At 44.0% G+C, this 24,298-nt stretch overlaps 1 protein-coding gene across 1 annotated transcript in view; it reads left to right on the top strand.

Moving 5' to 3' along the window:
• The first annotated feature begins 454 nt into the window (after nucleotides 1–454).
• The window catches only part of pitpnc1a (phosphatidylinositol transfer protein cytoplasmic 1a), a 31,302-nt gene continuing 7,458 nt past the window's right edge, over nucleotides 455–24,298 (top strand). Inside the window, exons 1-4 of the mRNA XM_061700002.1 lie at nucleotides 455–645; nucleotides 2,619–3,766; nucleotides 3,848–4,339; nucleotides 23,481–23,629. Of these exons, the coding sequence (XP_061555986.1) occupies nucleotides 4,256–4,339; nucleotides 23,481–23,629 (233 nt within the window). The 5' untranslated portion in view covers nucleotides 455–645; nucleotides 2,619–3,766; nucleotides 3,848–4,255. The remainder of the gene's footprint in view (nucleotides 646–2,618; nucleotides 3,767–3,847; nucleotides 4,340–23,480; nucleotides 23,630–24,298) is intronic.

Genomic DNA, 24,298 nt, shown 5'->3' with positions numbered 1-24,298 from the left:
ATCAAAAGGTAAGAATAATTGCGCTACTCCATAACAATTAAATACCTTAGTTGGCGTTTGACAGCAGGCGTGTGTATCTTATTGTGAAGAGCACACTTCCGTAGTTTGTTCTGCCGCCTCCTCACTAACGCTGACTTGACAGCGTGGGCTTCAGTTGGGATCGCCGTGTTCTCCTTTCCCCTGCTCGGAGATGCGTGGACCCAACTGAGGCGTGGAGTTCTGTTTTGCGAAACGCGGTTGGGCTCCATCGCTGTTGTTCTTCTCCACTCACTCTTTCTTTCTTTCTTTCTTTCTTTCTTTCTTTCTTTCTTTCTCTCATATTGGCCTCACTTCGAAACTTCCCACTCGGCGAATCCAGACGGGACAAAAAAAAAAAAAAAAAAAAAAACAACAACGGGTGAGAGCAATCAAGGTGGCATCTGGGAACTTTACAGCATCTTGGGGGGGGGGGGGGGGGGGGGGAGCGGGAAACGGAGGGGTGGGGTGGAATTCAATGAATGATTTTCAACAAGACGACTCACTTTGAAGTTCAACGCGTGAGACGCAAGGGTGCTTTTGAACAAGAAAAAGAACATTTGTGTGTGTGCGGTCAAGACTATGTTGATGAAGGAGTACCGCATCTGCATGCCTCTCACCGTGGAGGAGGTAAGGCACATTTATTTTTGAATGACCCACAAAAAAAAAGCGTCTTTATTCTGATGATGATGATTATTTACTTGTTCAGTCACGGTCTCCCCTGAAAGATCACGTCCAATCTATTGTCACCTCTCCAGATGTTTTTTTTTTTTTTTTTTTTTTCTTTCCCCCTTCCCTCACACCAAATTGAATTTGAAATGGAAAATGGGCGACAACCGAATACTTAGGAATACTGTGCTTGTGCTCAATTTGTGGATTTGAGTGAATAAAATGCTTGTAATGTCTGTTCAAATGGGAGAAGATGTGAACATTTGGAATCCATTTAGCAAGAAATGTAAAGCAGGCACACTCGATTTACTTGAAGTGGGCCACATAAAATGCCGTGCCTGGCCAGATTTGGCCCCCGAGCCTTGAGTTACACACACTTGTTTCTTGCGTTCCTTTGGAGCCTGTGAGGCACGTGGCACCAGGGGGCGCCACCATTCTCTCTAGCCCCTGTGTTTTGGTTTCAGGATGTAAGATTAAAGAGGGCTTGTGCGCAACATTATGTAGTTCAATATAGGCTACAAGGGAAACTCATCATTTGGACAGTTTTTTCTTTGATTTGAATTTTTTTGCATGTCTTCTGCGCTCCGCTCACTGCAAATGTCAACAATTCTTTTTTTTTTTTTTCTCCCTGTCAATACGAGGTGCTGTGTGTACATTGATGAGGAAGAAAAAAAAAAATGAACTTCCATGATTTCCGCGAATTTCAGCTGCAATTTCACAAAGAGTGAAAAATTGAAGGGTGCCTGAATACTTTCCGTACACACTGTCGTATTAGGTACGAGGGAATAATTGTGACTGGAATCATCCGCTCATTCCCTAATCCCTAATCATTATACAGTGTAACAATCGCCATGACAATTAGGAGGATGATGATGATGATGATGAATTTCACTGTCGGCTGAAATTCACCTCAGTTTCCTCTCTACAAGTGTTTTATTGAGCGGCACACTGGTGGAAAGGTTTTAACGGTTTATACTGTGAGGTAACCTTCCACCGTATGGAATCATTGCGACTATAAATAAGCGTGTTGGCATAGCGGTCCATAGAGTCATTAGCTATAAATCCCATTGTTGCCGTGCTGTTTGCAAGGCCATTACCTTTTTTTAATTTTGTTTTTGTTGTATTGTCTTTACATTGGCTGCAGTTTGAAATTGAACTCATCTGTACTTTAGGTCCTCTTCCTGAAGTCTTTATCGATCCTAATCTTGCTTGATGGTGACTTTTTAAAGCCTTAAGTGGTTTCTCAAGAGTTCTGTTTGCGATTAACGTCGGGCTCCTTTATCACATCTTGACTTTGGGGGCTTTTAGTTTCGCTCAAGCAAAAAGTGTAAGACAGCTGTTCTCAGACCAGCAAAGCAACGACAATTAAAGAGGAGATTTCTTTTGTTTACATTTGTTACCTAGTTATGATTTAATATATTGTAACAAATCAACATCCGGGACATCCGGAAGAGGAGCCCCCACCCCAAGTAGCCATCCAGCCAGGATGGGAGGGAGGGGGAGACTGCTGGGCACTGCTGCCACGCATGGCCCATCCAACGGAACAAACACAGGGACCGAGGACCATCACACCCAGCCCCACAGTACCGCCCCCCGGAACCCCAACCCCTCCTGTTTACCTTTATGAAGAGTGGATAAACTACAGTAATTTCTCGTGTTTAATGCGCATTCCCCCCCCCCCCCCCCCCCCCAAAAATGGTCAAAAGTCAATATTGCGCATTATACATAGGTAGAGCGGGAAATGGAAACATTTTTCACATTAATTAGCAATTAATATAAGTTCATGGAACAAATCTTAGAATTTAGGTTGTAAATGTACAGTGTGTCACAATTTGACGTTAAGGGGACCAAGAAGCAAGCGGAGGCAGAAAGGATTGCGGTGAAAGGTTTATTGCAGCGGATATTTAGGATGGATCCTTGGGGTCTATTGGCAGGTCGTCGAGGCGGGGAACGTGCAGCAGGCGGTGGCGTGAGCAGGTGGCTTGGTGGGCGGCGTGGCAGAGGAGGTGGTCAGCACGACGGGGAACACGGAGGGAGCACGCAGGAGAAACGCTAATACTCTGGCAAGGATTTATGGGATCTGGCAGGCTTTAATGCAGGTGATATTGAAGGCTGATTGGTGACAGGTGCGCGGCCGAGGAGGTGCTGTTTACTGCGAAGAGGGGGGGGAGGAGAGCGGGCGAGAGAGGCGCAAGGCACCACCCGAGTACCCAAAAGAGGTACCTCAGGGCAAGCTCATGACAGTACCCCCCCCTCTCAACTGATGCCTCGTGGCGTCCTGCCCGGCTTCCCCGGGTGAGCCGCGTACAAGTCAGAAAGAAGGGAGTCGTCCAGGATAAGCTTCCGGGAAATCCTGGCGCGCTCCTCCGGACCATACTCCTCCCAGTCTACCAGATACTGGTAACCCCTGCCCCTGGGCCTCACGTCGAGGCATGCAAATAAAATAACGGAGGTTGGAAACCGTAACAGGCCATGAATGGAGACATACCGGTGGCGGAGCTGGTGAGGGAGTTGTGGGCGTACTCAATCCAAGAGAGGAATGAGCTCCAGGAGCTGGGGTTGAGTGCAGCAACGCAGCGAAGAGCTGACTCCAGAGACTGACTCCAGGCTCCGTCTGTCCTGTTTGTCTGAGGGTGGTACCCGGAAGACAAGCTGGCTGCTGCGCCCACCGCTTTACAGAACTCCTTCCAAACAAAGGAGGAGAACTGAGGACCTCTCTCCGAGACGATTTCGATGGGGATACCGTGGAGTTTGAAAACATGAAGAACAAGGAGGTTAGCATTTTCAAATAGTGAAAATGATAGTGTTACCTTCAGAGAGGGTAGGCCGGTGACGAAATCCAAAGCGATGTGGGACCAAGGGCGGCTTGCGCTAAGTAAGGGGCGCCCCAAGGCTGGGGCCAGGTGTGAAGCCTTCCCTCGGGCACAGACGGAGCAGGCTTGGACGAATTCCTGGGTGTCTTTGACCAGGCTGGGACACCAGAAATGTTGTCGGGTGAAATGGATGGTGCGGTTAATACCGGGATGACATGTGAGCTTGGAGTTATGGGCTCACTGAAGGACGTCAGAGCGTGCAGAAGCAGGTACGAACAGACGGTTCAGCAGTCCAGTCCGGGGATCCGGGTGAGTCTTGAGCTTCTTTTACCACCTGTTTGATTTTCCAGGTGGCCGCTCCAACGAAGCACGAGGAAGGGAAGATTGTTTCTTGTTCGGCAGGGCTGGAGGGGGGTGAGTATATGCGAGACAGCGCGTCAGGTTTGCCGTTGCGGGATCCAGGTCAGAAAAAGAGGCTAAAATTAAATTGGCTCAAGAAAAGGGCCCAGCAAGCTTGTCGGGGCTTAATGCGTTTGGCGGAACGGAGGTAAGTCCAGATAACAAACAGTACTTCAGTCCCCTCCAACCAATGCCCAGATGATGGCTAGCAGTTCTCGGTTGGCAACGTCGTAGTTCCATTCCGCAGGGGATAGACGACGGAAAAAGAAGGCACAGACGAGCCCCGCTGTGAGGGACTCACTACCGCCCCAGTGTCCACCTCCACCACGAACTGGAGGGAGGGAGCTGGATGACCTAGGATGGGACCACTGGTGAAAAGGGTTTTCAGCTGGTCGAAGGCTTGGGATGCGGCTTGGGTTCATTGGAACGGAGAGCAGGTGGAGGTGAGACTGGTGGGAGGAATTGGGACTCTACTATAATTGCGGATGAAGCGGCGGTAGAAATTGGCGAATCCAAGGAAACGTAGTTCTTAGCGGGTGATGTGAGTGGGCCAGTTATCGACTGCTTGGATTTTGGCAGGGTCTGGTTGCAATTTTCCTTTGGCCATGTCGTTGCTGAAAACGGGGGAGATCATGATATTCCTCAGGTGGAACCATCCAGTGATTGACAAGTGCGTCCAGTCTATGGCGTGGTTATGTTTTTGAGCCAGGGAATTCCGAGGACAAGTGGGGTCTCAGGAGAAGGGATGACAAAATGAGGGATGTTCTCACCATGATTACCGGCAATAAAGAGGGTGAATGGAACTGTTTGGTGGGTGACAGGACATATGAGTCGCCCATCCAGGGTTTGTAACCTTCTTGGGAGACCGAAGTGGTTGGAGAGGGAGTTGGAGCTGAAGTGCCAGTCCTTCATGAATGAAATTGTCATCTGAATCAATGAGGGCAACTACAGGTGTATTGTGAGCGGCACCAAGAATGCAAGCGCGAACAGTCATATGGGAAGAAGAGCTTGAGGAAGTAGTACTTTTTTTAAAAAACTGGTAAAAGTAGATGTACTGTGAGTACCTGAGTCACGGTTGGTGAGCGAATACTTGTGGCCATATAGTGTATAAAAACATGAGACTGAGAATAAATCGTTTGAATGATGTCATTTTTATATTTTTTATTTACGGCCGCTTCGTTGGTCCTCAGTCAGGGCGCTTCTTGATTGGCCACATTTCATTTCACGATTCGCGGAGTCATGACTCGGGAAGGCGTCGGCTTTCTCCGCACGCATTTTTAAGATTTTTAGTAGTAAGTAATGAAGACATTTAACCCTTCAAATTGTGGGCCCCGACCCGTTTCGGACCCTATTAGCAGGACAAATTCACTCTTAACACACCTCAGACCACAGAATAATCTTATAGGATAATTGGTGGGCAGCAGGTACTTTCTTTTTGGAGGAACAACACGTCATTTATACAGTACAATTTGTCTCCCGCCTGTGGAATAATTAATTTTAATGGTGTTTTTGTGTTATTTGATGCTCCCTTTTTGATGCCCAAGCGATGTGTTGCGACGACTGAGTGATGAGCAGCGAAGCTCCCACACGACTGTTCACTCCATATGCATTGTTTTATCTGTGCAATCATCGGTTTCTTACTTTCCATACTGAAAAAAAAATTGAAATTCTTTTAAAAAAAAAAAAAAAAAAAAACTACATGACATATTTGTTTTCTTGACCTGACCTTGTAAGTAAGCAATGACACACTGACAAGAAGTAATTTAAGCTGCCGCTATAAATGATTCGTTTGCGAGGGGGACAGCCTTGATAGAATGACAAATACAGTGGTGCCTTAAGTTACGAATCGAATTTGTTCAGTGACCACGCTCGTAACTGAAGACCCAAACAAAGAAGAGTTTTACAACCGACTCGGTAAGCTGCAGTAATATACTATATACTTAAACTTGTGCCCGTGAGCTGCAGTTTGCATAAACTGTGCCCCTATTTCCCGAGCCTAGTTGCATATCTGTTGTTGACCAATACTGGCCACTCATGCCAGAGTAGCAGCTGCACCACTTGCACACTGACTGAGGAGTATCTGCAACATTTGCACAATCGACATTGTCCCAGATGATCGCGCTACTAGTCACTTTAAACTCGCATACGCTCCTTGAAGTCTCGGCGTCACTTTTTCCCTGTGTCATTTCACATTATTACACACAACAAACATACGCTGGTCCGAGTTATGTCACAAGTCATGGCGATGTTTGTTTGTGTGTGTGTGTGTGTGTGTGTGTGTGTGTCAGTGCTACAATAGCAACTTAAATGTCCAGGCAAACAAAAGGATCAAACGACTTCTATTTATAGCAGAGAGGTGACAACTACATTTAAAACAGGAACACACGGGCAGTCGTTGACTGAATCAAATGTGTCCGAGTCACCGTGACGCATGCGAAGCATTTTAACAAGTACACTTTTAACAGCCACTCGGACCCACAACAATCGCGTCTTATGTGGAGCTGTATTTGTGGGCATGTTGCGTTGATGAATAAAATGGAAAGGGACAAGAAAACATGGAATCTGCTCATTTTCTCTCTGGTGATTCAAGGAAGACGTCAATACGGATTGGTGCTTGCAGGGCACATAATACTGTATTTAAAAAAAAAAAAAAAAAAAAAAAAAAAAGGCATGTATTGACTATATAATTGCATATTGAGTTAATATTATGCAATATTAAACACTTAAACTTTGTTGATGCATATTTGTGGATAAGGTGACAGTGAGTGAATACAATCATGAACTGGTCAATCTCCTTTGACCTGTAAATTGCACCCGTGACAATAAACTGATTCATAATACTGTCGAAATTGTAATATTTCATATTTTACATTGCAATTTTTCGTTCAGAAATTTCAGATTGCTCACACGATTTGCGACAAGATTTGCAAGGGTTAGATAATACTTTTTTTTTTGTTTTTGTTTTTCCCCCCCCAAAAGTTCGATTACGACAGTAGTTAAGTAGTTCGTTGATCCAAAAGGACATTTTGGAGTTGAATCAAATCAATAACATTTATGGAGTAATGTGCTTGGCTTGTCAAACTTTCTTGGCGACCATATGGTTAAATTCTGTCTTCCAAATGATTGTTTTGTGTCGGACATTAAACTGGACCTTTGTGGAAACTTTCTAGCCAATCAGACTCAAGACTCCTTCCCTGCCAGTCGTTTTCAAAGCAGAGTTCTCCATATTGCGAGTCGTTAGAGAGAGCAGTTTGACCGATGTTTGAAGACCCACATAATATTGCGTTCCGAAGAGTAAGACACTCTTCTTTGACCGAAAAAAAGTTTTGTTTCTAACTTTTACTGTTCTTTAGTAATTAGCAGTGCAACATGGGTTGTTGGTCTCAACAAAAACACCAGTTCCTGACCAAAAGCGGAGAAAACGAGCTTTTTATGGATTGAACCGCACTGCTCGCCACAGCACTTTCGAAACAAAGTTGTTCTTTTTGCATGTTTTTTTTCATTTACAAATGCATTCCCATTTGTTGAAAAAGCATTGAAGTTATTTGTGTCCCCTCAATGTACACGCAGCACCCCATATTGACAGAAAAAAAACTGAAATATCACGCAGCCATAGGTATTCAGACCCTTTGCTGTGACACTCGTATATTGAACTCGGGTGCAGTCCATTTCTTCTGATTTTCCATGAGATGGTTCGACACTTCCATTGGAGTCCAGCTGTGTTTGATGATACTGATTGGACTTGATGAGGAAAGCCGCACACCCGTCTATATAACCTGCCCGACGGAAGCCTCGCCTCAGTGCAAGACACATGAAAGCCCGCATGGAGTTTGCTAAAAAAAAAAAAAAAAGGCAACAAAAAAACCTGAAGGACTCCCAAGATGGTGAGAAATAAGATTCTCTGGTCTGAGGGGGGAAAATAACTTAAGTGATTTTAGCAAATGGCTGCAATATAACAAAGAGTGAAACAAATTTAAGGGGGTCTGAATACTTTCCGTACTCTACTGTATCTTCACCTTAAGTACACGCTACAGAGTTGGAGTACTTTTGCCTAAAGATCCCACACTGGATATTGATTGGGCATGGTGCTGAAGAAGCAATCTTCTTCATAAGCCGTTATTTGCAAGCTAATTTTAACAGAGACCATCCATTCTCGATCTTATCAATTCGTTCTTGTAGCTAGTCCCTGAAAATCCCCAGCAGTCTATTTAGAATAATGGGTTTAATAAACAAAAAACACTTAAGTGAGTTGTGACAATCCGATAGACCGGCATGCTTGTCTCACTTGAATTAAAAACATGACTCAATAATGCTGAGCTGAGTGATGTGTGGTTGCAATTAACAACTGGTCACACTCACGTTCACGCCTACAGACAATTTAGAGTCTGCAATTAACCTACCACGCATGTTTTTTGGGATGTGGGAGGAAACCGGAGTGCCCGGAGAAAACCCAAGCAGGCCCGGGGAGAACATGCAAACTCCACGCGGGCGAAGTCGGATTTGTGAGGCAGATGTGCTCACCCGTCGTCCACTGTGCCGCCCGGGACGTGCCTATTTGGGAATAAATTAATACAATTTTACGGAACAAATATTCGAGCTGAGGTTGTAAGATACAAAGCTACGACGACTCTAAAGAATCATAATGACTTGACAGAGTCGGGGTGAACAGGAGGGAAGGTATGAGGCTGAAGGATAGACGAGGAATGACGAGATAGAGGAGACGCAGGTAGCTAAATATGGCACAGGAAGTCAACAGGAAACTCTTTAACACTATCGTCACTTCAATCCGCACTTTGTGTCAACATGCTGGCCAAACAAGACACGATTGCAGTTGCTGAGAATAGAAGCGAAGGTGCCAGAGTTATGGGACAGGTGACGGAGATGCGACGTGGGGGGGTTGCAGCTGGCCGTGTCACACCGTGCAACACTCGCAGCGTATCAGGACGCATTATGCGGTCTTAAGTGACGCGGTCCGAAGTGGCGTTCATCGGTGCTCGTCATCAGTACTCACTCACTTTGTGTCGGGGAAGGTTTTATTTTTGTTCACAGCCGTGCTAATCGGCTTTTATGCTGCCGCTGATGTGAATGCAAATCAAGAACATTGTAAATGTGCATTTTTATTTATGTATTTTTTTTTAATAAGATGATATTGGCAAGGCAGTGGAAGGCTGTACATTTAGTACCTGGGCCTTCAGTGGGGGCTTACCCAACATCATCCACTATTATGTCACAATTATACAAACCATCAATACGATGGAAAAATGAATAGAACACCATGCAAGTGTGCTACTGCATGTACAGCACCTGGAGGTTTTCACATTCAATATTTATCTCATAACATGACAAAAACAGTTTTAAAAAAAATAAAATAAATAAAAACACATCATACTCAAAATCCAACTGTTTACTGCCATGTCTTGAGATGTTGCTTCACTATTGCCACATCGTGTTCTTTCCTCATGGTGCCATTTATTTTGGGAAGTGCACCAGTCCCTCCTGTAACAAATCAACCCCACAAGCACCCCCCTATTTCACAATTAGGATGGTGTTCTCAGGTTTGCAAGTCCCCCCGCCCAAAATGTAACGATGATCATTATGGCCAAGCAGGTCAACTCGAGCAATGCGGTGAGTTACTTAATTGTCTATATTGAAATAAATTATTATTTTGACATCAAAAGCCATTTATCAGTCTTGCTTTTGTTGTTTTTATAGTTTGAGCTGTCACAAAAGCAAAAAAATATTCGCGTCAAAGTCACTGTTCTGTTTCTTTTCACACACAGGAATATCTCATGTACAGCATTTAAACCTCAAGAACAGAATTAGTCAATCCTGGCTAATACTTATGTGCGAAACAATAACAATTCTCATCTACTGTAGTTCAATTTACGAATTAATTAATATAAAAAGGTATTTTGCCAGGATTTTTTTTTTTTTTTTTTTTTTTAATACAAACTATTGTTGCATTCAAGTCAGAAAAGCAATTTAAATGCACACAACCACAGTGTACCAGCAATAAGACACAGGAGTTTGGATGTGTTGCAATATGCGAGTGGGAGTTGGTCAATTACAGTTTCATCAGAAAGAAATTAACATTGTGTATAAATAAAAAAAATCTTTCTACGGCAGACGTGGTGGCGAATTGGATATATCCTAGAGTTTGACACGCATGCAATCATTTCTGACCCTCTTATTACATGCCGTAAATGCTTCCAGGTTTCAATTTGTTGCAGATAGAATGTGTATACCACCAATTAAAGTTGTCTTCTGAGAATCAAAGCAATAGATTTGACTTAAGTCAACGCGGCACTTGGGCCTCTGAAAGAGTGGCGTTGAAAGAAACGGCACCTAATCACATGCAAAAGAACATTTGATTGAATGACATCCTTGTTACCAGGGGTGCCACCAGAGATTTTTTTATTTTATTTTATTATTTTTTTTTTTTTTGGACCCTGTGAACAAAATATCATTTTCGGCTCCACCACGTCAATGCCGCAAATTGAAAATAGAATTTTCTAGCCCCCGCGTTCCCGCGCCCCTTGCTTGTCACTGTATAAATTATTACAATGAATGCTAATGACCATGGCGGCACAGTGGAAAAACTGCTTAGCACATCTGCCTCACAGTTCTGAGGACCGGCGTTTCAAATCCCGGCCCCGCCTGTGTGGAGTTTGCATGTTCTCCCCCCGTGCCTGCGTGGGTTTTCTCCAAGTACTCCGGTTTCAGGGTGTACCCTGCCTCTCACCCGAAGATAGTTGGGATAGGTTCCTGCACGCCCAGGTGAGCATACGCGGTACAGAAAATGGATGGATGGGTAATGACCATTCCATTGTCACATAAGGGTGCCTTGTGGATGTATAATATGCTTCATTCAATGTCTACTCCAGTGTCCCTGGTTGCTATAGGAACAACCCACAACTGATTACAGGTCTCCTTGAAGATGAAGTGGTCTTCCGTGCACACGTGTAATGTGCACCTGTGCTTGCAAAACGGAAGAACGAATGACGGCCCCCCCCCCACCCCCCCCGCCCGCCCCCCAACGAGTGTCTCTACTCCTATTAGTTTTTTTTTTTTTTTTTTCTAGATGTTTTAAATATCGATGATCATTATTGTCGTGAACTTGTACAGTACAGCCAATGTACGCGTTTGCTCAGTGTATTGTGTGTACAACCTTGACTTTGTCATCGCTGTGAACATCTCGAGTCACATGCTTGTAAATGTGCAGAAAAGCGTTTACTGTACGAGTGATCCACTTTCATCCGCTGAAAAGAAGCGATGAAAGGAAATGGGGAAAAAATACAATATTTACGTTCGCCTTCCTTATGAGTAAGACAGAACTACAACTATGATTCACTTTGCTTTTGGTTTTTGTTGTTAACGTGCTGAACAATATGAAGCAAAGTATCGGGTCCCGGGTATTTGGGGTTGTACAGACTCGTCGGCGAGTTGACTTCACTCCTCCTTTTATTTTTTTGTTTTTTTTCTCTGAATGCGCAGCATTGGAGAAGCCAGTATTGGAGAAGAAACCTTTATACTCTATGTACTTTTCGGCCCACAAGAATTATTCCACCACACTTGAAAAGATGTGTAATTATTTGTAAACAAGAGTCCTACCATGCAGAACCCGCTGTTCTGATGGACCCAGAACGGGGACAGATTTCCTCATTTGGCCAAGTCCTGCAACAACCTAGCGGCTCTTACAATTGTAGTCCTACAAGTTTTGTGTACATAAAACGAGACACTGGCACTGACCTAGTCGCATCAATTTTTCATGTGTCTCTGAAAGAGAAACGCACACAGTTGCAGCAATATTCCGCTTCACTGGGTAAGTCTGTACAAAAGGGACGGGTGGATAAATGCACTCTTGGCTTCTGACTGAATTGCATGAATTTTGCTCGTGTAAAAGATGCTTGTACAATTCCAATGAAGTTGGGACGTTGTGTTAAACATCAATAAAAACAGAATACAATCCTTTGCAAATCATGTTCGACCTATATTTAATTGAATACTCTACAAAGACAAGCTATTTAATTTTCAAACTGATCAACTTTATTGTTGTTATAAAATTATCATTAACTCGGAATTTTATGGCTGCAACACGTTCCAAAAAAGCTGGGTCGGGGAATGTTTACCACTGTGTTACATCAGCTTTTAACAACATTCAATAAACGTTTGGGAACTGAGGACACTAATTGTTGAAGCTTTGTATGTGGAATTCTTTCCCATCCTTGCTTGATGTACAGCTTCAGCTGTTCAATTGTCCGGGGTCCCCGTTGTCGTATTTTCGCTTCATAATGCGCCACACGTTTTCAATGGCAGACCGGTCTGGACTGAAGGCAGGCCAGTCTAGTACCCGCACTCTTTTACTACGAAGCCACACTGTTGTAACATGTGCAGAATGTGGTTTGGCATTGTCTTGCTGAAATAAGCAGGGGCGTCCATGAAAAAGACGTTGCTTGGATGGCAGCATATGTTTCTCCAAAACCTGTCTGTACCTTTCCGCATTAACGGTGCCTTCACAGATGTGGAAGTTACCCATGCCATGGGCACTAACACAGCCCCATACCATCACAGATGCTGGCTTTTGAACTTTGCGTCCGGATGGTTCTTTTCCTCTTCGGCCCGGAGGACACGACGTCCACAATTTCCAAAAAAACGATTTGAAATGTGGACTCGTCGGAGTCCACACAGAGCACTTTTCCACTTTGCATCAGTCCATCGGAGATGAGCTCGGGCCCAGAGAAGCCGGCGGCGTTTCTGGGTGTTGCTGATAAATGGCTTTTGCTTTGCATAGTAGAGTTTCAAGTTACACTTACGGATGTAGCGCCAAACTGTATTTACTGACATTGGTTTTCTGAAGTGTTCCTGAGCCCATGTGCTGATATCCTTTCCACATTGATGTCGGTTTTTGATGCAGTGCCGCCTGAGGGATCGAAAGTCACGGGCATTCAATGTTGGTTTTCGGCCTTGCAGCTTACATGCAGAGATTTCTCCAGATTTTCTGAACCTTTTGATCTTATGGACAGTAGATGATGAAATCCCTAAATTCCTTGCAATTGTACGTTGAGGAACATTCTCCTTAAACTGTTCGACTGTTGTCTCACGTGCCCCATCTTTGCTTGTGAATGACTGAACAATTCAGGGAATCTCCTTTTCTACCCAATCACGGCACCCACCCGTTCCCAATTAGCCTGTTCACCTGTGCGGTGTTCCAAACCGGTGTTTGATGAGCATTCCTCAACTTTCTCAGTCTTTTTTTGCCCCCTGTCCCAATGTGTTGCAGCCATAAAATTCTAAGTTAATGATTATTTGCTAAAAACAATAAAGTTTATCAGTTTGAACATTAAATGTCTTGTCTTTGTAGTGTATTCAATTAAATATAGTTTGAACATGGTTTGAAAATCATTGTATTCTGTTTTTATGTGTTTTAACACAACGTCCCAACTACATTGGAATTGGGGTTGTATTTAAGAAAACTGACATTTTGGAAAAGATGGTAAGGAGTGGCTAAACTTTGTATTTTATTTTTTTTTACAGTTTTACGTTAATATAAATAATATTGAAAACAGAATATTGACTCTATTAGAGTAAAAAGTCAATGTGTATATAAAATAAGGAACATTTAAGCAGTATTGTGGGATTTTCATTCTCTTGGGCTCTGGTTGGCTGCTGGTAGCCATGCATTCTCAGATAGGACACTTTTTAATTAATTATTATTAATTAATTATTATAGAATTGAATTAAAACACTTTTTTTTTTGTTGTTGTTGTGTAGCACTCCACTGTGCTCCACTACAACAACAACAACAAAAGCTCCAACTTCAGGTTCAAGCAGTGTCAGAACCAATACTGGCCCTGTATATTCATGATCTAGCACACAGGTGTCAAACGTGCGGCCCAGGGGCCAAATCTCGACCGCCGCGTCATTTCATGTGGCCCGCCACGGCAAAATTGAATGCATCTGTTTCATGTTTTTGTTCAAATATGACAAAATGGCAAATTGTCTTTTGTGTTTTATGTCATTGCCAACAATTTTTGTTGGCAATGACGCCTTTTAAAAATAAGTGGAACAATACTTGAACAACCTGTTTTCATTGACTTTTAATTTCAAAACGAGTAATCCATAATTGTTAGTATATGTGTGCATAAGATGAGGTGATAACACATTTATATGATTCCACAGTCATAACGGCCCTCTGAGAGAAATCCAAACTACAATGTGGCCTAAGACCAAAATGACTGTGACGCCCCTAATATTATACAGTGCGTTTCATATTTTTTCACATTTAGCGTCTTTAAAATGTGCGCAGTGCAGTAAAATCTTGATGGATTTTAAGTGGTTAAAACTCAAAAGTAGTTGGGGTAAAAAGCAAAAATGTGTTGATTTTACTGTATTTCTTGATGACATTTGCACTGGACGGGTCGGGCCAGCGTCTGTAAGGTGCGTGGCCATCGGGCCACCGTTAAGTTCGGAGCCTGTCATAACTGAAATTCTGGCTTGCAAAACGACGACGACTCAAAACATGCAAGTGTGTGTGTGGGGGGGGGGGGGGGGCACTTTAGTAGTAGTACTTGGTTATTACTGCATTTGTGTGTGTGTTGCAGTTCAAAGGGCCACCCCCAGACTGATGAATTAAAGTGTTGTGTTGATACTCACGTGCACTTGTGTGCATTCTACGAGTGCTCGCACGCGTCTCAGCTCAAGACTGTGATATAAAAGACATGACAAGGACAAACACTTGTGGTCGCGTCTTCTCCCGTCCATTCTTATGCATTTCTCTACTCTCCCGACTGATTCCTCGCCATCTGTCTGCCGTCTGAGCAGGAGACGCAAAAAGTACACTGTGTACTCCATATGCATCGTAAATCAGATGGATTTCCCCCAAGCAGGCTGAAAGTCAACTTGTGCCAAAACACCCCAGACTGGAACTGAGGGGAGACCTCGCGAGGCCTTCTGTAACTCGCTGAGAGTCATCTTGTTTATCAAGTTGCTCAGTGAGCCTTGTGAAGAGGAGGTCACGTGCTTCTTGGCTGCAGGCTTCCCGAAATGGGAATGAGAAATGCCGTGGAGCAGAAATGTGGAGTCTTAACTGCTAGTTATGGTCCGTGTGAATGTAAAATCACCCTCTGACCTGTCGGTTCCCAGTAATGACACATGGTGCCGAAGTGTGGATGTGAGCCAGGAGAAGAGAAATGGCTCCGGTTTTGTTTGACTGACTGACTGACTGCTTGGGCGGAGGAAGAGGTGCAAACTTATTTAAATCCCACCCTTCCACCTTTACCGAAGATAAATTATCCATCCTGTAAATGGAAAAGAGGCTGGAGAAGAAATGTGTTTTTTGTTACACTTGAAGTAAAAATGAGAAAAGGAGAAAAATAGTCCAATCCTCTTACGTAATGGCTCCCCAATCTGCCTGTTCCCTCTGCAGCGGTTTACCTTTGTCTATGTCTCACAGCCCCTCTGATCTTCTCGACCGAAGCTCCCTCCCATCCCGTCTTACCCCCACCCGCCGGAGGTGCTGCGCAGCAGGGAGTAAAAGAAAGATGATGTGTAGTGAAAGGATCCGTAGTGAGTGATCTTGACGTTATGCAATGCGCGGTTTCAGTGACCTCAGACATTGCCGAGATGCAGGATGAAAACACAAGAGGGTGAAGGAGGGAGAGTCTCCTATGGAGCACCAAGAGTGCCAAAATTATCTACATCCATCCATTTTCTGAACCGCTTCTCCTCACTCGGGTCGCGGGCGTGCTGGAGCCTATCCCAGCTATCGTCGGGCAGGAGGAGAGGGGTACACCCTGAACTGGTTGCCGGCCAATCGCACGGCACATACAAACAAAACGACCAGATGCTCGTGCCCAACGGCGATGGCGAACAAGTGTTTAACTTGGTTAAAATAAATGACCAGTTGTTTTCACTGCAACACTTGGAATAAGACTGTATTGTGTGCAAAGCTGGCTTCCGCGATGTGTAGAAATTTGTCATTCATTGCAGTGGTTCACAAACTTGAATTTCACAGACAAGCCGGGCGAAAGCCTCTTCCACGCTTCCCCGTTGAAAAACGTACTTCACGAACTGTAAACGGTTGGAATCCAGTTGACGGATATATACGACCATGGCAGTGAATGAGTTAATATGACGTGAATCGCTCTTCTCTCCCGCGTACTTACTGTCAACGCTGCATGGACTCCATCATGAAAACATAATTTTATTCCATACTGTTTTTAACAATCAACGGCTGCTTTGCCACCAGCGGGACTTCGTTTGTTTAAATGTTTTTGAGCATTTTTAATTTCAGCTTGATTAGAGGGAGCGGCAGACGTAATTAAAAAGGTGCACTGAGCCTGTGCCTCTAATAGGTGGAGCTTCCTGTTTCATCCTGAAGAAAACTGCGTTACATTTGTGTTGATAGCTTTATTACTCTTGGATTTAATTTGTATTCGAGGGCTTGAGTGAGTCGGCGAAATAAGAAAAAGGCTCCATGTCTCCTTGTGTACGGGCCTGCCAGAACCCTGCCGTTCCCCACCGTCGTCGTCGTCCTCTACTGCGCATGTGGCCCGATCAGATTGGATCAGACTATTACAGGATGCTTGGCTTTCTGCTGAATGGTGCAAATTCGGTCAGCTGTGCGCTCACTCTCAATAGCAGCGACACTTGGGGTTGTGCTGAAACAGCAAAGGACACGCGTTGGTGCTATTTGGCTTGAGTTCTTGGGGGGAGGAATTAGTCCTGTGACATCCTTATCAAGTGCAATTTACAATTACTGTTCTAAAAAGAACTCAATTGAACTATATATAGTTCAATATCTATTGAATATCTAGTAGGGGTGGACCAGTTTTTGAAAACTGTTTGACCCTTTCAGAACCGTTTCAGGTTGGTCCTTATGTGTCCCGCTGGGTTCAAGAACACGCGGGGCTTTTTTCGTTTGTCTTTCAATGAGGCAACGCCGTGTGTACGCTTCATAACAAAGAGTAGCAAGTTAGGCGGGATTGGGCTGGGAACACGTCGTCTTCGGGTCACGTCACCAGAGATCTTGCATCGGAGAAAAGAACCCAGTCACTGTAGCAGTAGTAGGCTTACGATGCTTCGACCGCAGCTTTGCTCTCTCTTAACACACGATTGATTGTTTTGATAACCGTTGAAGCCTTGCTTTGCTCGACATTCAAACGTGCGAGGTATAAACACGAACTGTTATTCTGTCTTACTTGGGATAAACTTGATTCCTTCCTGCACGAGGTATAGCACAGTATGCATTATTGAGCGTAGTATAGCAGTGGTCTAAAATTTTATTTTCCCTGGTAGGTTAGGGAGTTCGTGGTTGAGTTTAGCTTTGTTAAAGTCCCTGAGAATAATGACGGGTGAGTCCGGGAGTTTTTCTTTTTTTCTTTTTTTCTTTTTTTTTTTTTTCAGCGAGCGTTAGCAGTGCGGCATTCGTGCTAGCTTGAGGAGGAAGATAAACATTGTTAGCCTAATAGCACAATTGGCTGTCATTTGGGGTTTTTTTTCGGAAAAGAAAAACGAAAAACAACAAAACAATAAGTCTTGTTTAACTCGGACATTGATCATTTTTATGTTTAAAATGACGATATTGATTGTGAACTACAACGTGGCACAGTTGCGTTCTGTTTATTGCGTTTTTGCATTCACCATGTTGTGTATTGTGTAATAATAGCGTTTTATTCTCCCAACCTGGCAAACCTTTTTTTTTTTTTAAATCACGATGGGCCGGTGAATTTAAAAACAGGCAGAAAAGCCCCAAGTCCCAACAACATTCATGTGTTTGTAAAAACGTTTATTCAAAAAAAAAAAAAAGAAATAACCAATTTCCGCTTTTTTGTTAAGAGTTTGGCATTGTCTGCTTTTGTGATATTTTCAGCTATACTGCCGATCTTCTCCAAAGATTTTCTCAATGTAGCCCACAATATCTTTCTTTTTGCTTCACTAGGTTGCAGGCCTGACTTCCTGTTATGAGCTCAGTTCACCGTCCTAATAGATTTTTATTTTGATATTTTTTAACCTAACTCAGTTGCTTCCTCCTGTTTACACGTTTATTTATGGCAGCGGTGCTCTGTTGGAACCTCGAATCCTTCACCACGCCTGGTGCACAATTTAGTTTATTACAAAGTGAACCGACTCACCTCTGCATGATGGCTGAGGGAGACCCTTATTCATGGAGTTGTATATATATATATTTATGTTTGGAGTTCTTTGTGACGCTGGTTGCTTTCATTACCCCAAAAAAGGGACATATTGTGTTCTGTGTTGGACTGTTTTCACTAGGTGGAGCTGAGTCAAGGAGTAATCCATGAGCGGAGCCTGGGCCACTGACACATTCAGGACTTTTTTAATAATCCCCTATGAGACAAAATGTATTCCCCCCCCCCCCCCAAGAAGTTTCACATTGACCTTCCATGAAGCATTTTAGAGGACGTGACGTAACGGTGACATAACAGGCCGACAGATGTAGGAGTTTCTTTAAGAGCGGTGACTTGTCATTTTCACAATCATGGCGTCCAGAATCATCTTTATTTGCCAAGTATGTCCAAAAAAAAAAAAAAAAAAAAAACACACAAAAGAATTTGTCTCCGGTAGTTGGAGCCGCTCTAGAACGACAACAGTCAGTCAATTGACAGAACACTTTTGAGACATAAAGACATTGACAAAAAACAAGTCACTGAGCAATAAGGGGTTAATAGTTATCTGGTAATGCCGGTACATTTGTTTCAAAAAATTATTATTTGTATGGCTTAATGTGGAGATGATTTATATTTATATTTTACTTACTAATGACGGGGCTGCTGGTTGTCCACATTGTTCAGCCATGGTCAATTTATTGGGGATTCAGCAGGGTCGAACCATACACTGTTGGATTCCTATAAAAGTGATTTGCAGTCAAGTCATCAACAGAGACAGCAACACTGCCCCCTAGCGGATGGAGGGAGGGCCTCCCTACACGTGTGAATCTAATCTGCGTTACGTTTATCTAAAAAATAAATGCACGTGCCCGCTGATCCACAAACACACTTTCAACAATTCACACGCAAAATTGAATATTTACAAATCATAAGTCATGATAAATACACACACAACATTAAAAAAAAAAAAACACGTGTAAATAGCGGATATATTTGTGGATTTGAAAAACACGTGCAAATTTTGAGACATCTCCACCCGTAAAAGGAGGGTGTGGCCAGGCCGTTCTGAAACTTGGAATGGAAAAGGCGCTTTGTATAGTTCTGTGAAAACAACCGTTTAGCTTAATGCTAACAAACAAAGCAAAATGCCATAGGGGGCCTAACAAATAGCATCAGTTTTGTTGTCTTACAACCCTTTAGGCAATGGAAGTTTGAACAGAAATGATGGCGCAACATGTAGACCGATAATATAACAATACTCCGGCATATATTCTTTATCCCCTGCGAAGAACAACTATAACATTAGTGCGAGTGGTCGACCGGTTAGAAAATCTGCCTCAAAAGTTCAGAGGTTGTGGGTTGGAATCTGGGATGCGACCTATCTGTATGAAGTTTGCTTGGGTTTTGTCCAGGTACTCCGGTTTCCTCCCACATTTAAACAATATGCATGTTAGGTTAATTAAACCCCTCCCTGAGCCCGTCACCTTATTGTGGTGGAGGTGTTTGCATGTCCCAATGATGCTAGGCGCTAAGTTGCCTGGGGGTTTATGCCCTTGGTAGGGTCGCCCATTGCAAACAGGTTCTCGGTTCAGACAAGGCCGCTCAGCCGAGACGCACGCTACGAAACGAATGCAAGAGACTGTTGGAAATCAATGAATTCAAGTGGATGTAGGTTGTAAATGCAGGTCAGTGCTTTTGATGAGGGTTAGGCCAGCAGAGAAGGCTCGGAAGGCGCCCACTGCACGCCTCTAAACGTCACAGTGAGTGAGTGAGTGAGTGAGTGAGTGAGTGAGTGAGTGAGTGAGTGAGTGAGTGAGTGAGTGAGTGAGTGAGTGAGTGAGTGAGTGAGTGAGTGAGTGAGTGAGTGAGTGAGTGAGTGAGTGAGTGAGTGAGTGAGTGAGTGAGTGAGTGAGTGAGTGAGTGAGTGAGTGAGTGAGTGAGTGAGTGAGTGAGTGAGTGAGTGAGTGAGTGAGTGAGTGAGTGAGTGAGTGAGTGAGTGAGTGAGTGAGTGAGTGAGTGAGTGAGTGAGTGAGTGAGTGAGTGAGTGAGTGAGTGAGTGAGTGAGTGAGTGAGTGAGTGAGTGAGTGAGTGAGTGAGTGAGTGAGTGAGTGAGTGAGTGAGTGAGTGAGTGAGTGAGTGAGTGAGTGAGTGAGTGAGTGAGTGAGTGAGTGAGTGAGTGAGTGAGTGAGTGAGTGAGTGAGTGAGTGAGTGAGTGAGTGAGTGAGTGAGTGAGTGAGTGAGTGAGTGAGTGAGTGAGTGAGTGAGTGAGTGAGTGAGTGAGTGAGTGAGTGAGTGAGTGAGTGAGTGAGTGAGTGAGTGAGTGAGTGAGTGAGTGAGTGAGTGAGTGAGTGAGTGAGTGAGTGAGTGAGTGAGTGAGTGAGTGAGTGAGTGAGTGAGTGAGTGAGTGAGTGAGTGAGTGAGTGAGTGAGTGAGTGAGTGAGTGAGTGAGTGAGTGAGTGAGTGAGTGAGTGAGTGAGTGAGTGAGTGAGTGAGTGAGTGAGTGAGTGAGTGAGTGAGTGAGTGAGTGAGTGAGTGAGTGAGTGAGTGAGTGAGTGAGTGAGTGAGTGAGTGAGTGAGTGAGTGAGTGAGTGAGTGAGTGAGTGAGTGAGTGAGTGAGTGAGTGAGTGAGTGAGTGAGTGAGTGAGTGAGTGAGTGAGTGAGTGAGTGAGTGAGTGAGTGAGTGAGTGAGTGAGTGAGTGAGTGAGTGAGTGAGTGAGTGAGTGAGTGAGTGAGTGAGTGAGTGAGTGAGTGAGTGAGTGAGTGAGTGAGTGAGTGAGTGAGTGAGTGAGTGAGTGAGTGAGTGAGTGAGTGAGTGAGTGAGTGAGTGAGTGAGTGAGTGAGTGAGTGAGTGAGTGAGTGAGTGAGTGACGGCCACAGACAGACAGACAGACAGACAGACAGACAGACAGACAGACAGAGAGAGAGACAGACAGAGAGAGAGACAGACAGAGAGAGAGACAGACAGACGAAGGAACGGCCACCGGGTGGCCGTGGCGTGCAGAAGGAGCAGCACAATGTTGATTGAAATGAAGGAAGAAAATGTGGCAAAAAACGTAGTATTTTGTTTGACTTAATTATGTCAAAATACAATATTATAGAGTGCTATCTTTCTCATTACATTTCTTCTTTTTTTTTTTTTTTCTTTTCCATTTTGTTGTTTTTTTGGCACGACTGGAACGTATTAATGGCATTTCTATTCATTTCGATGTGGAAAGATGATTTGAAATCTGGTTTTCAGTTACAAGTGAGGTCGCAGGAACATGTTACACTCATCTCCAGGCCCACTGTACCTGAAAAATCGACTTATGTACAGTAAGCAAGTACTTATACTTTATACCCCCACCACTGCAATATGCACTACCTTACTTATCTCTTTCATGCAGTCACTTATCCGAGGGTACGGCGTGGAATTTGAATTACACGTTAGCTCAAGTGTCCGTTACTGTCTTCGGTAAAAGTAAATGTGTGTGCGTGCTGGCTGTAGCACGATGACCAGCACTTGTCTTCCTCTCCATCCCTCAACCCCCCCCCCCCCACCACCACCGCCCCCACCCACCTGCTGTTGTGGCAGAAAACAAGACAGTTTGATCACATAATAGTCTCTGCGTCTTTTGTCTTAAACGTGACGGTGACGCGGGGCAGTTGGTGTTGCGTTTTCATTGAAAACCCACAGGTGGTGTTGTGCTAAATGTAACTGTACATCATATGCAACATTTTCGGGATCCCTTTTCGTCTGGGTCGGAAACGGCGACAGATCTGAACGGAGACACGACTGCATTTTGCCAAAGTGCGTCAGGACGACATCTCGACTCATTTGTATCATATCGTGATCCGGCCGAGTGCCTCTTGTATCTTCCCGGAGAAGGCGCAAAGGAGATAATAACAGCACATTATTATTTCCATCCTATTATGGTCGGTCTTGAGGATTTCTGGGCCGTGGTCATTTTCACCCTGCGGGGGGGTGGAGATTTAATGAGCAATGTCAACAGTCTCTCGTCTTTGTTTTGTACTTTCTCCTCACACCGGAAAATTCTATAAACGCGTCATCTGCCCGTTTTTCACCTGCATCTGCGGTTCTCCTAATCTTTAAACAAAGCAATACCTAAAAAAAAAAATACATAGTTCTCCAAATAGCACCGTCCTGACCAACATTAAAATACAGTAGCCTGCTAGATTATATAATTGTAAGCCACTGGAACAATATGTGCACTGTTCGAACATGAACCCTGGGTTTAAATATAGGATAATTAAAAAGAAAAAAAAAGCACTTAAATAATGATTAAAGTGTATTACATATAAAAGTTAAATAAAAAAATGCAAAAGCAACAAATATTAGTGTCAAAGTCCCTACTCTGTTTGACGTTTTTTTTTTTTTTTTAATCATCATAAAAAGCTCTCTTTCTCTGCTTTTTGAACAGAACCGGTTGTTTTTGTTGAAACCAAACCATGTTCCACTCCCGATTTAGAAAGAGCAGGAAAAACTGGGAAAACATTTTTTTTTTTGTCCGGTGAAAGAAGAGAGTCTACCCTTCCCTGCGGTAGCGTCGTTGCTTATTCGGTCAGGAGGATCACAACATCATCATCACACCAACAGCTGCTCGGTCGCGAACGCGCAGCCATCCAAATTCCAGCTTCACTTTCCTCACCTGACTGTCAAATGGAAAATTGCGATGGCATTGTGACGTATGAACTTAACTGCACGCCGGCTTCATTTTTCCGCGCCGCGATCACATTTGTCCCCTCTGCGTTCTTGGCTTGTTGTAGAATGTGTGTGTGTGTGTGTGTGTGTGTGTGTGTACGTGAGTCTATATGACCCTTGACATTCCCGCCGAGCGGCGCAAGTCATCACGAGGGCATATCCGTTTCCCACACCTGGAAATAGGCGTCCGAGCCGTCGGAATTCTCCGTCCCGCGAGCGCTCTCGCCGCAACACTTGCTGTTGTCCAAATGTATGGAAAAAGAGTTTGCCGCCCGACTCCCCGTTCCGGCCTGTCGTGAGGTCTAATATGAGATTGTCACGGGGCCGGGGGGGGTCAGCGGGTGATGAGCGAAGGTTATTAGTGTGTGTATTCAGGATTGGGTGTGGGGGGGGGGGCTTTCTCATTGCAATGGAGACGGCCGCTAATCTGCACGGCTCTCGTTTGCCAAGGTGCCCCTCCGCTCATGAACTATAAAAATACTTCCTCGACTTTTCTCTGTTGGGTTTACGACCGTTCTAAAGTTACAGCGGCCCCCTCGACTTAAGAGTGCCCTAACTCGCCCCGGCGCTTGGGTGGACTTTCGGCTTGTTCCAATGTACAGTAGTTCCTCTTTTAGAAAACAATTCATTTTGCGATTTCAAATGGAGTTACGAAACGGGTCAGGATGACCTTTTACCAACTGAACTTGACCGGTATGATTACTCTAATAAGGATTTACATCTCGATTCTTCTGTCTCCCGGTCCCGTCTCGTCAGTACCGGATCGGCCAGCTGTACATGATCAGCAAGCATAGCAATGAACAGAGTGAACGTGGCGAGGGGGTGGAGGTGGTGCAGAATGAGCCCTACGAGGACCCTGAGCACGGATCGGGCCGGTTCACCGAGAAACGGATCTACCTCAACAAGTGAGTCTCCCCGATTTGTTGCCACCCGGTCGGTACACTCGGGCGTGAAATCGACTTGCTTTTGAATGATTGACTCAATCAAATGCTGCGTGGAATAATAATGTCACGTGCAACGAAGAAAACGGCAAACTGCGACCCTTGGCCTCCTCAACGTTTTGAGGCGCCACAAAATAATTGTTTTATTGAACCACAAACAACATGGTGCGATTTTCAAGGAAAAGCATTTTGATAGGCAAATACAAAAAAAAAACATATAATATACCGTACATGTGTTTTCAGAGGCTATTTCTAAACAACAAGAAAAAAAGAGAGCGAGAAATGAGAAAAGAAAAAAAATATATATATTGTACTTCTGAAAACATACCATAATGACATAGTTCAATAGGATGAAGAAGAATTGAACAGTTTTTGTCACACTTTGTCATTCAATTCAGTGCGCGCCGGACTGGTCTACGCCTTGGCAGACAGACTCGGAAAAAATATCAATTAATCGTGCATCGTAATTGTCCTTCCCCCAATTTAATATTGATTCGGCAAATCTTCTGCTTTGAATATTTTTTTGTTCGGCGTTAATTTTTCATCCTTTGTACAGAACGGTCATGTTTTTACTTCTGTGTACTTCATGTTTGAGAGCTGGCCGCTATTATTATTTAAACACAAATAATAAGC

The sequence above is a fragment of the Phycodurus eques genome, chromosome 16 (assembly GCF_024500275.1).
Source record: "Phycodurus eques isolate BA_2022a chromosome 16, UOR_Pequ_1.1, whole genome shotgun sequence".
Lineage (NCBI taxonomy): Eukaryota > Metazoa > Chordata > Actinopteri > Syngnathiformes > Syngnathidae > Phycodurus > Phycodurus eques.
The sequence above is the reverse complement of the archived record's forward strand: the minus strand, read 5'-3'. Positions and strand labels throughout refer to the sequence as shown.